Here is a 13016-nt window from a genome sequence, read left to right on the forward strand (position 1 = left end):
TTGAAGGAATAAGTATATTTATAAGATTTGTTTTGATACTAATAGTTTATAATTATGCCTGCTCCCCCACAAAAAAATAAGTTAATTTAAATTAAAAGCATAAAAACAGGACACCTAAAATAAAAATAAAAATTTTTTAATGTGAGATCAGAAACTATAGAAAAGAAGGCAAGAAATTATATACCAGGAACGTAATATGAGATACTTTAGTGAAATTGAACACTAAATTTAGCTTGAGTTTTCAGACGCAGAACAGAAAGGGAAAATCCAGTCAATCATGTATTCTTTTTTTTAATTATTATTATGATGTTTTTATTGATTTCAGAAAGGAAGGGAGAGGGAGGAGAAATAGAAACATCAATGATGAGAGAGAATCATTGATTGGCTGCCTCCTGCACACCCCCTATTGGGGATCAAGCCCACAGCCCGGGCATGTGCCCTTGACCAGAATCTAACATGGGACCCTTTAGTCCCAAGGCCGACGCTCTATCCACTGAGCAAAACCAGCTAGGGCTCAGTCATGTATTCTCATCCTATATAATAAAAGCCTAATATGCTAAGTATCTGGTCGTCCATTCAACCAATCAAAGCATAATATGCTAATTATATGCTAAGGCCGCTCATTCGCTTGCTATGACATGTACTGACCACCAGGGGGCAGACAGTCGACTGGTCGACCAATTGCTATGAAGTGCACTGACCACCAGGGAGCAGATGCTCCGACCGGTCAGTTAGCTTGCTGTTGGGGTCTGGCTGATTGGGATTGGGCGAGACGGGCTGGACACACCCTGGAGCCCTCCCATGGTCCCTCCCCAGCTGACGAACCTCCCATGTCCCTCTCCAGCCCCAATTGTGCACTGGTGGAGTCCCTCGACCTGGCCTGCGCTCTCTCGCAATCCGGGATCTCTTGGGGGATGTTGGAGAGCCGGTTTCAGCCCGATCCCACAGGCCAGGCTGAGGGACCCCACTGATGCACGAATTTGTGCACCAGGCCTCTAGTCGTTAAATAAAAGGCAGTATATTACTCTTTTAAGTAGCAAATTATTATTGAAATTGATTTACAAGGTGACTTTATCATGTGACTCCCAGTGTGATATAATGGATTTCCCAAAAGATGCAGAAAGAACTGCATATAACTATTTCTTATATCAATCATAAGAAAATTAGCATGTAACATTGGACTACAACTCACAGAAGGCATGGGCTTTAAGACAGATGTGATTGAGTCCATTTTCTAGTTCACTTCTAAAACCCTGGACAGGTTAGTTAATTTCTCCAAGGCTCATTTCTTCATCTGTTAAAACATTGATAATAGCTGTACTTATCAGGTTTAAAGATCAAATGAGATATTGTATGTAAAGTGTGTAATAATTCATAGCTCTTAAATTTTGCTTTCTGGTATTCTAGCTGGACAAGGAATTAGACTTAAAAACTCCAGAGCAATAAAAAATTAACTTGTCCCTAGATTATCTTTTTTTATTAATGTTTTTTGGCTAGCACAAGGTAGCAGACATTTTAACATACAACCTACTGATTCAAATCTAAGCTACTTATTTATAAAATGATAGAGATAAGAGCTTTATTTAACAGTATTTGAACTTCTTTTTGATATTTCTTTGTACTTGATATCATTAATGTTTAAAGTAGTAAAAAACGTTATGTCATTTAATTGCTGTCTAATTATCCATGGATTTTTTTAATAAAAATCATTTCAGAATGTTGAAGTAGATTCTAAAGTGAATCAGTTGTTAAATCATAACAGATTATTGTAAAATTAAGAATCTTCACCCAAAGGGAGCTTTGCTCCCTCTGATGTGTTGTGTAGGAGGAATGTGTTAACATATGCACACAGTGTTTGGCTTTTGTTACTAAAAATTCCATGACATCTTTTATCTTCCAGGAGGACTAGTTCTACTACCAGAGAACAGATTGGTTAGCATTTAGCATTAATGTGTGTTTACATTCTGAAATTGAGAATTAGAATATTGCCCTTTTCTACTAAACTAATAAATTTCAGTAATTAATTTACTTGAGCTTTTAGATAAATACAAAACAGAAAAGTACTTGAACCAGTCAAATATTTTTTTGTTTTTTTAAATATTAGTTTATTGTGGTAACATTGGTTTATAACATCATATAAGTTTCAGGTGTGCAAAATTATAAATTGACATCTTAGGTACCATGCTCACCACCGAAAGTCTAGTTTTCATCCATCACCATACAATAAAATTTTTTTAATTTAATAATATTTTCCTAATATATTACAAAGCTTATATCCTTGGAGTATTCATAAAAATTAACCTCATGTTTCTTGAATGCTTAGTCTTTGTCTTACACAATATTTAGGTAGATTATGTGTAATTAGTAGCATAACTGTCCTTTAAGGTAGATGACAGTATCACCATTTTCAGATGAGAAAACTTGAGTTTCAAGAGATTACATTCTAATATATCCAAGGCCACATGGCTAATAAGTGGAGAGCTAGAGTCTGAACCCAGGTCTTTTTCCCACATGTCATTCTTTCCACTAGGTTATGTTATATCTATCTATAAGCTATGTGATGTAAAAAGTTGGGGATTCCCCTATGCGATTTTAAACTTGCTATAGAACAATCAGAAGCAATTTAGTGGTGGCTGCTAGCCATTTGAGTTTTGTTTGAAAACAGTGCAGTTTGTACTTTATTGGTCATAATAAAGTCACACCAGATTTACTTAAATAATTTTAACCATAGAACCCAGTATGTGTTTTCTTTTTAGCTTTTTTTTTAAGTAAAGCTTTTTTTAAAAAAATGCATTTTAATTGAACATGGAAATTGCATAGACTATTTTACCAATAGTAGTACAAACTGCTATTGAGTTGGTGACAAACTCTGTTCTTGTGGACTGCCAGGCTATTTAAGCTTTATTTTCCTCCTAAGCATTCTCTGCCTTTATAAAGCACTCTAGTAGCAATATTTGCTTAGCTTCTAATTTTGTTTTTGCTTTTGTGTTTTCTCTCTTTCTCTTGGTTATTCCTTTCCTCCTCCCGTGGCATTGTGTTTGCTCTTAACATGCATCACCTGTGAATACCCCCTGCGCTGACCAATCAGCTGTTGGTGAAGGGGGTGAATGAAACTCTGGTAGCTCAGAGGGTTGTTCCTGCTCTCATTACTCTCTCCAGTGACCCTGAAATGTAAGTGTGGTCCCTGCCTTTTACATTCAGCATCCTTTTCAAAATGCGCCTGTCAAGAAGTAACCATCAGCTTTTAAAGTCTTTGAAGAATATACTTATTCTTTAAAATAACAATATTGGAGTACACTTATTGATTAAACTTTATTATATTTAAGATATTTATGTATCTTTAGGTCAACTTTCACAGTAAGCTTAATTTGGAGGCCATTTATTTAAAAATACATATTAGTAGTAGTTCTCAATATTTCCAAAACTTAAAAATGCTGATGGACTATTTCTTCCAAGCCAAGAAGGGATGCTCTGCTAATCTCACTAATATATTGTTACCAGTAAGTATAGTGGCATGAACCAAAGGCTTAACATTTAATGCTCGAGTGGGTGACTAAACCAAGAAAGGCCAATCAGTCTGCCTGCCCATCCTCAGTCACAGCTAACCCAGTTCTCATTCCAGTTTACCAAACCATTTTTTATTGCATGTTGACTGGTTTACAGCTGACTCTACGAGGCATGAGTGAAGCGTTAGTTGACAAGCGGGTTGCTCCGGCCCTTGTTACCTTGTCCAGTGATCCTGAATTGTGAGTTTCACAGACTGCGACCTTAAGTTATCCTGTCTGCCTTTTTGAGCATTCTTCTTGGTCTGCCTTTTTAAATTTTAATTTGTCATTGCTAGAGATTTAATACAGTATATTTACATTGTACTTACTTTGATATACATTTTAATAATAGTCATTCATCTCAAAGAAAGCTTCAGTTTCTTTCTCTTTGCATTCTAACAGCTCCGTTAGGATTGCCACAATTCCAGCCTTTGGCACTATTATGGAAACAGTTATTCAAAGAGAGGTAGGAAATGTTTGAAATTTATTTCTGTCTATATCGGGGTGAGGTGATGATAACACATTATCATACATGTACCTGGTTGGGGCTGGGGACAGGGAGCATCATACATTTCATTTTATTTCTTAGTGTGGCCAGAGGAGGATCTCAGTATTTGAAAACATAATAGTCTGCCCAAAGTATATTATCATATCCTAAGGAAATCTCTAGTCTTTCTTCTCAATTAGAAAATTAAGTATAAACCAACTCTCAGATGTTAGGTACTGCAGTTTTGGATAGTCCTTCAAACCACATCTAGTTCCAAAGCTTTCTGTTATCCACTAGATCAGCCGTGGGCAAACTACGGCCCGTGGGCCGGATCCGGCCGTTTGTAATGAATAAAACTAAAAAAAAAAAAGACCGTACCCTTTTATGTAATGATGTTTACTTTGAATTTATATTAGTTCACACAAACACTCCATCCATGCTTTTGTTCCGGCCCTCCGGTCCAGTTTAAGAACCCATTGTGGCCCTCGAGTCAAAAAGTTTGCCCACCCCTGTACTAGATTCTAGACAGCCTGCATAAATTCCTGCTTGCCAGTTTGTACAGATGTGAAGACTACTTTGTCAGATAATTTTAGGAACACAATCCTATCTTGTGCCACAAATGGAGGCTAGAGGGCATGTGTATGCTCCTGACTATGTCATTGATGTCTTGCTGCAAGTTACAGTAGACTGATACCTCGTTGCGGCACACTTCATATGACAACGCTCTGTCTTGCCTGCTCCACACTACCACAGGCTCCTCCCTCACATTTTATTTTAATTTAGAAACTTAGGTTTTAATTTCAACTTTGTTAGGTTTTATCTACCACATTAACTGTGAGACACTTCTCAAAATTAGGATCACAATTTCATTCTTTATTATGAAATTTGACATGTCTTTATATAAATGAAAAAACCCATAGGATTAGAAGATAAATGATTTGTGGGCATATTACTTTGCCACTTAAATGTAAAAAAGATTTTCCATCTAATAGACATTTACCAAAAAAGAAAAACTATTTTGTAAGATTTCTTTGTCATGTAGATTTTGTTATAACAAAAATTAAACATCTTTTAAGTTATGAAAAAATGTTTTTCATTCTTCATTTATATATTTCACTGGTGAAGCACATTTTAAAAAGTACATCATTCTGCCAAGCTTGCAGTTTTGGCCGAATTTCAACATGTTCTTAAATCCTAAAATAAAAACGTCTTTTAGGGAAATGTGAGTAAGATGTAAGTCATTAGTGACTCATTGCTTTCAGAAGGTGAATAATTGGGTAACTTACACTGTGATTTGTTTTAAGAATTATAATTTAGATACAAAATATTACTTATCTCTTTTTTCTAAATATTGTGGGATCTTTTTATTTGTTTTAACCATTTTTCAGGTAATAGTTTTTATTTTCTAAAACAAAAAATGAGGAATCAGGCATAAAATGTAAAACCTTTTCTGAGTCAAGACTAAATAAGTACTTGATTTCAAATTTCTACTGCCATGTTGATATAAAATATTTGATGCTGCAAGCCATGTTTAATGTGTATCTTTCTACTCAATTTTTAATGTTCCATAAAATGACTGTACATATCCACTTTTTAAGTTGCTAGAAAGAGTGAAAATGCAGTTGGCTTCTTTCCTGGAAGATCCTCAGTATCAAGACCAATATTCTTTGCATATAGAGATCATAAAAACATTTGGGAGAGTTGGGCCTAACGCAGAACCAAGGTTCCGAGATGAGTGTAAGTTGCATTTTTCTACCTTTTTTCTTCAATTGTAATGTCAGATCAGAGAAGATTATCTTTATTTTGGCTGTTGGATCTACCCTAGAATATTTTTTGAAAGTTTACTTCTATTTTTAGAAAGCCTCCTATTTATTTATCTTTGTTTTATTTGCAATTTTGAATCTTTGTCCAGTCTGCTCATAAGAGAAAAGCTTCTGTAATGGCCTTATATAGTGTTTTTCCTATTTTCTTTGGCCACTGAAGATCAGTTGTAGAATTATGCACATCTGGGTTATCACATTTTTAACCATTTATCTCCATCTGAGATGTTAAGAAGTTAATTTTTTTGCCTTTTTAAAAAGTTTGTTTTTTAATGAATAACATAAACTGATGAACAAAAACAGATCCAGAGACAGAGAAACATTGATCAGACCATCAAACCTCAGAGGGAAGGTAGGGGAGGGTGGGGGTAAGAGGGAAAGATCAACCAAAGGACTTATATGCAAGCATATAGGCCTAACCAATGGACACAGACAATGGGGGGGTGAGGGCATGAGTGGGGGGATGGGGGGTAATGTGGGGATAAAGACACATATGTAATAACTTAATCAATAAAAAATTTAATAAATAAATAAAAACTTATTTTTATTGTTGAAGGTATTACAGATGTTGTCTTTTTGCCCCCATTGACTCCCTCCACTCTACACCCCCCCCCAAAAAAGAAGTGAATTAATTGGTACAGATGTCATAGCCCAGGACATCACATATATAATGAAATGTTGAATTCTGGAGTATATTTTTGTCTCTTTTCTGAGATTTAGGAAGATTCTTAATTACAGCTTTTAACTGCTTCTAGACTAGGGTTTAAAATAACTTATATAGATTTGATTACTAGTTAAGCAATTTCAAGAGGATATTGAACAGTATGGTTGTTGAATTTCTAAGAAAAACATTTAGGAAAGGATTACCTCTGTAGTTGGTCAGAGAAGGAGCAGAAGGAAAAAAGAGGCCATGTGTCAATAGATGAAGTTCAATGAAGGTAAGTTTTAAAAGGTTTGAGCAGAAATGAACTAGAGAATCTTAGAGACTATCTTAGAGCCACCATTTTGGTGGCCCTGTTCATTAATTGGCCTCAGCATGCCAATGAATGAATTGGAATGTAAACAATTTCATTGGGAAATCATGAATGTTTGGAGTTTTTATCTCCTAAATTTGTCTAGAGCTCCTGTGAATTATGTTGTTACTAATTTTAACACGTTAAAAAGTCCCCTAAAAATGGCCGTTATTATCCTGTTTTTGTGGTGGGTTTTTTGCCATTTACTAAGGCAAGCATAAAAGTTGTGTTTATTGAGGAAGCAGGAGGTTTTTCTAGGAGAAGAGTGTGGCTTTAATATGCACAAACTCAATGCGAACATGAAAGAAATCAGTGTAATTGGTCAGAAGTGTGTGTTTATGAATGGTGTTTAGGGTTCCCAAATCAAGCAGAGACTTGTGATCAACAAGGGGCCATGTGATCAACCATTTGATAATCACAGACCCTGGAGCCATTTCTCTAGGAAACCCTGGTGTTAGGGAGAAAAGGTATGTATTTAGAAGTCTCAATCTTAGGCAGTAGGGGAACTCAATGCTACTGAATTGGTTACTGTTTCTTGAGCCATCACTTTTATTTTAGCAGTAGGTTGCCTGTACTTTTGAAATTTTACATGAATGAATATTGAGATATAATGTATTGAGCCCACTGAGTGACTTAAAAGCACAACAACCAGTGCTGTTTGACATTGATCTTTGCCAAGAATTTAAGAAACTAGTTTTAGAAAGGTGTGAAATAATTTGATGTTGAAAAAGAAAACATATACTGTTTTTATCTTTTGTTTAATAGCAGTGCTAATACCTGATTCTTATAAAGAAACTTATTTGTAAAGATAATAACATAAAAAGTAGGTTATGTACATTTGTTTATTTAGTTTTTATTTTTCAAATTGGGAAATTGAATTGCAGTGAGGCCAAATGACCTATAGACATGTTCATAATTAGGTCATAATGACAAGTGCTCCAGTCTATTTTTCCCAAGTATATTTTTCAGAAAGTATATTCTGAAAAATATATTTTCTTTCCTATTAAGGAAGAGAAAGCATAGAATGTGGCTAGTCTTTTGAAACTAACCTAGAATTAAAATGAAATTTTATAAATTAAAATGAGAACTTATTTTTTAAGATGTATGAGTGTTGTACGTGTCTATTTCGATAAAAATGTAATACTTTTCTTTTTTCAGTTGTTATACCACATTTGCATAAGCTAGCCTTGGTGAACAACTTACAAATTGTGGATTCTAAAAGACTGGATATTGCTACCCATCTTTTTGAAGCCTACAGTGCACTTTCCTGTTGTTGTATCCTTGAATAATGCGTATCTGTATTTATATAACCAGTTTTACAGTGAACTATCTCTGTTGTTAAAGGTTAAGAAATAGAATATTTTTTCTTAAAATATCCTTACGTAAGGATTGCAAAAAATTAAAAATTTGGTTTGACTTGCCTTACTCATTATTCTAGCTGTCTCATAATTTTACAAGATAAGTTTAAATCCTCTGTGCTTATATAGTTTTAAAAATACTGGCTAAACTTTTATTTATGTTAATCAACTATATAACTGAGCAAGAAATGAATTATAGCTGAGGTTTCTGTTAATCAAAAGAAAGCCTTGTATGTGTCCTGGCAGTGGGTTTTTCAGTTAATGTTTAACCTGTGTATCCAGTGGAATACAATGAATTCCTCTTGAGAGATATCACTCATTGAAAAAGTACAGTGTACCCAGGCTGATGTGGCTCAGTTGACTGGACACTCCAAAAAGGTGGCGTGTTTGATTCCCGGTTAGGGCACATATACAGGTTGTGGGTTCAATCCCCAGTCAGGGCACATAAGGGAGGCAACCAATCGATGTTTCTTTCTTTCTCTCTCTCTCTCTCTCTCTCTCTCTCTCTCTCTCTCTCTCTCTCTCTCTCTCTCCCCATTTCTCTCCCTCTCCCCCTCCACCACCACTTCCCCACCTTCCTCTCTCTAAAATCAATAAAAAAAAATAATAATAATTTGAAAAAGTCCAATTGCTGGCTGATCATCTCCAGTGGAGGAAAGCTCAGAGATCACCTAACATATCAACCACTGCATTTTATAAATGATTAAAGTAGAACTTACATTAGTGAATTCTATTTTTTTATCATTAAAAAGCAAAACTGTGCCCTAACCGGTTTGGCTCAGTGGATAGAGCGTCGGCCTGCAGACTGAAGGATCCCAGGTTCAATTCCGGTCAAGGGCATGTACCTTGATTGCAGAAACATCCCCAATAGAGGGTGTGCAGGAGGCAGCTGATCGATATTTCTCTCTCATCGATGTTTCTAACTTTCTATCCCTCTCCCTTCCTCTCTGTAAAAATTCAATAAAATATATTTTTTTTAAAGAAAGCAAAACTGTGATTAGAGCAAAGAATTTTAGCTATCCTCTTAAATGTTATCTTTACTATTTAGGCCTCGAAAAATAAAACTGAGAATGAAGTGAAGGTAAAATGAGCAAAATGAACTCTAGCTTTTGGGCTCTCCCATTGAAAGGCAGGTGAGTTCAAAAAGGGGGAAATAAGAGATCAAAAAAGGAGTGAAAGTCTGGATACTCAAACAGAAATATAAAAGTACATGCTGGACACCATAATCAGAGAATTTGATTATGACAGAAAAGAAATGACAGTAGAGAGAGGTTTCTAGTGATTCATGGGAGAAAGTAGAAGGCAAAGGAAGAATTTCAGGATTAAAATTTGTGGTTTCATATTGTTTGTTTTTTAGCTGAATTTATTGGGGTGACATTGGTTAATAAAGTTATATAGGTACCAGTTATACAATTCTATAATACATCAACTGTATATTGAGTTTCGTATTGTTATATGCCAGTTTAAAGTAATAAACAAAGTGAACAGATAATTTTAAGTAAGACAAATATGTTCCAGAATGCCACTGAAACTCATTTGCACTGGATTCTTGAGTGGAATGTTCTAATTTTGTTCATAATAAATCAAATGGAGAAAGTAGAAACTTAAAAGCTATTTGTTGGGGAGCTATTTGTACTTTTGGAAGTGTTAAGACTTGAAGTTGGATCCATGGTTGAGAGCATTTTATTTGGGAAATCTACAAATTATTCATCTAGCCAGTGTAAGTCATCCTATATAATAAAGATGTAATATGCAAATGGTCGTTACACTTTGACACGTAACGACCAGATCACGAATCAGCAGGAGGGTGGGGCAGCGAGCTATAAGCAGGCTGCGGAGAGCTGCAGGAGGTGGCAGGGCAGCAAGCTGTGAGGGGGTGCGGGGGGAGCTACAGGAGGGCAAGTCAGCGGGCAGAGAGCTACAGGAGAGCGGCAGCGAGCTACTGGCGCACGGATTCGTACTCAGGGCTACTAGTTTTTTTATAATATAGATTTTAAAGTGAGCAGAGACACCATATTTTGATAATTTTGTGCCTCAACTCCATTAGTTCATCTTGTATAAGTTTAATTCTACTAAAAGGAGAACTTACTATTATTCTTGATTTATCTTGTTGCCATTTCAACTTATTAAAGATAGAGGAAGCAAAAAGAAGAAGCTATATTGTAATTGGCAAGGAAGAATTTTTTAGTAATGGAGAAGTGACAGGCCCCTTATAGGAAAGGAGTAATGGCATGTCAGAGTTTGCATTTCAAAGAAAGAAAATATTGGAATGTTTATACCTGCTTCCTAGACTTTGTAAAACTAGATGTTTACTGAAGCAATAAGTCATGCATATACTTAAATAGCAGAGAGTTTCAAAAGGAATACATATCAAGGAAAATGCGAAAGTCAAAAATTTTACTTCTGTAAAGCTAAATTTTCCAAATGGCAAGGTAATGATTTCTAAAGACCACAGAAGTCTGAATAGAAGGAATATTAAGCATGCACAGAATATTACTAAATACAGTAAAAAGTCTTTACACCAGTATAGTAAGGGGAGGAACCAACTTAACAATAGACCCTGTTCAAGTACTAAAAATGTTAGTTCTGCATGAGTCAAAGATTGTACTTATGTCAACAGGATGGTGTGGCCACTCATAAATCACATTGTTCCAATCTGTTCTGTTCCATTGCATTCTGAGCTGAAAGACCACAAGAGTATTCCTATCAATACTGACATGATATTTTAATAAGGATACAGAATAACTATAGTGTTTAACATTCAACTTAATAATAAATCAAGAAATCATATTTAGCCGAAACCGATTTGGCTCAGTGGATATAGCATCGGCCTGCAGACTGAAAGGTCCCAGGTTCGATTCCGGTCAAGGGCATGTACCTGGGTTGCGGGCACATCCCCAGTAGGAGATGTGCAAGAGGCAGCTGATCGATGTTCCTCTCTCATCGATGTTTCTAACTCTCTATCTCTCTCCCTTCCTCTCTGTAAAAAATCAATAAAATATATTTTTTTAAAAAAAGAAATCATATTTATAAAATTTTTGAAGAAATTTAAGAAAGTTGAACCAGAGAAGAGATAACTTGGGGATGAAAAGATAATTCAAAAATAATTTTAAAGATTGTTATTAGATATGAAAAAGTTTAGGCACACTGTAACTAAGGTGCAGGACTAACATTAACAAGCAGAGGTCTCAGAGAGGCCGATTTTGTATATTAGACTTTCTAATGGAGCTATCTAAAAATGCAATTATTTATTTATTTATTTATTTATTTATTTATTTATTTATTTATTTTGTTAATCCTCACCTGAGGATTTTTTCCATTGATTTTCAGAGAGAATGGAAGGAAGGGACAGTTGGGGGGGGGGAGGGGATGGAAAGAGAAAGAGAGAGAGAGAGGGAAACATCCATGTGAAAGAGACATATCGATTGGTTGCCTCCCACTCGAGCCCCAACACTGGGCACGGGATAGGGATTGAACCTGCAGCCCAGGTATGTGGCTTTGACCGGGAATCGAACCCTCGAGCCTTCAGTATAGGAACCCACGCTCTAACCACTTAGCAACTGCCCAGGACGAAATGATCTCTCTTATGAAACTGTAAATGGCCTGTCATTGTTAGCAGTCAGGGGCCCTATGACCATCATTCATTGATGAAGTAAAGGTGATTCCTAATATGAAATAGTACTAAATGACCTCTAAGTCTTCAATCCTTAAGAAAGATTATTTGATTCCATGGGGAAAAGGTAAAACCAAACAGTGGGTAGAAAAAGAGGAGAGTGAATTCCCTCTTACATCCAAATAAGACCATCTTCAATTTCTTAATCTATGTGCATATTTCTAGATCTGAGTCTCAACTACTAATCCAAAGGTCACTCAGACTTCTGCCTTGGTGATCTTTTCCCCTATCTAGAAAACAAGACTATATGACCATTAGTTTGTAGCCCTCTCTATGTCTATAGGGGTTTGGTTTATAAGTCATTCATTATATATAGGAACCTTACTTATATATAACTAGAGGCCCAGTGCACAAAAATTTGTGCTCTCGGTGGGGGGGGTGGGGGGTGTCCCTCAGCCTGGCCTGTGCCCTCTCGCAGTCTGGGACCCCTTGGGAGATGTCCACCTGCTGGCTTAGGCTCGCTCCCCAGGGGATCAGGCCTAAGTTGGCATTCAGACATCCCTCTGGCAGCCCAGGAGCCCTCGGGGGATGTCCACTTGCCAGCGGGGAACAGGCCTAAGCTGCAGTCGGACATCCTTAGCACTGCTGAGGAGGTGGGAGAGGCTTCCACCACCACTGTTGTACTGGCAGCCATCAGCCTGGCTTGTGGCTGAGCAGAGTTCCCTGTGAAGAAGCACACTCACCACCAGGGGGCATCTCCTGCATTGAGCGTCTGCCCCCTGGTGGTCAGTGTGTGTCATAGTGACCAGTCATTCCCAGTCGTTCTGCTGTTAGGGTCAATTTGCATATTACCCTTTTATTATATAGGATAGAGGCCTGGTGCACTGGTGGGGGCCGGCTGGTTTTCCCTGAAGGGTGTCCCGGATCAGGTTGGGAGTCCTGCTGGGGTGTCTGGCCAGCCTGGGTGAGGGGCTGAGTGCCATTTGCAGGCTGGCCACATCCCCTTCAGGGTGGGGGTCCCCACTGGGGTGCCTGGCCAGCCTGGGTGAGGGGCTGATGGCTGTTTGCAGGCTTGTCAAGCCCCCCAGTGGGGACCCTCACCCCATGGGGGTGTGGCCAGCCTGGATGAGGGGCTGAGGGCTGTTTGCAGGCTGGCCAAAGCCCCTTCAGGGTGGGGGGT

The 13016-nt window shown here is 37.2% G+C and overlaps 1 protein-coding gene across 4 annotated transcripts in view; it reads left to right on the forward strand.

Annotated features, from left to right (window-relative positions):
• RELCH (RAB11 binding and LisH domain, coiled-coil and HEAT repeat containing) overlaps nucleotides 1–13016 on the forward strand; it is a 100972-nt gene that overhangs the window by 79419 nt on the left and 8537 nt on the right. Inside the window, exons 23-26 of one of the 4 annotated variants that reach the window (XM_059706261.1) lie at nucleotides 3089–3171; nucleotides 3948–4011; nucleotides 5631–5769; nucleotides 8024–8140. In XM_059706261.1, the coding sequence (XP_059562244.1) occupies nucleotides 3089–3171; nucleotides 3948–4011; nucleotides 5631–5769; nucleotides 8024–8140 (403 nt within the window). Of the gene's footprint in view, nucleotides 1–3088; nucleotides 3172–3663; nucleotides 3747–3947; nucleotides 4012–5630; nucleotides 5770–8023; nucleotides 8141–13016 lie in introns of those variants that run through there. The other 3 variants (XM_059706263.1, XR_009454105.1, XR_009454106.1) reach the window with 3 other exon arrangements.

This window comes from Myotis daubentonii, chromosome 8 (genome assembly GCF_963259705.1).
Source record: "Myotis daubentonii chromosome 8, mMyoDau2.1, whole genome shotgun sequence".
In the NCBI taxonomy this organism is placed as follows: Eukaryota; Metazoa; Chordata; class Mammalia; order Chiroptera; family Vespertilionidae; genus Myotis; species Myotis daubentonii.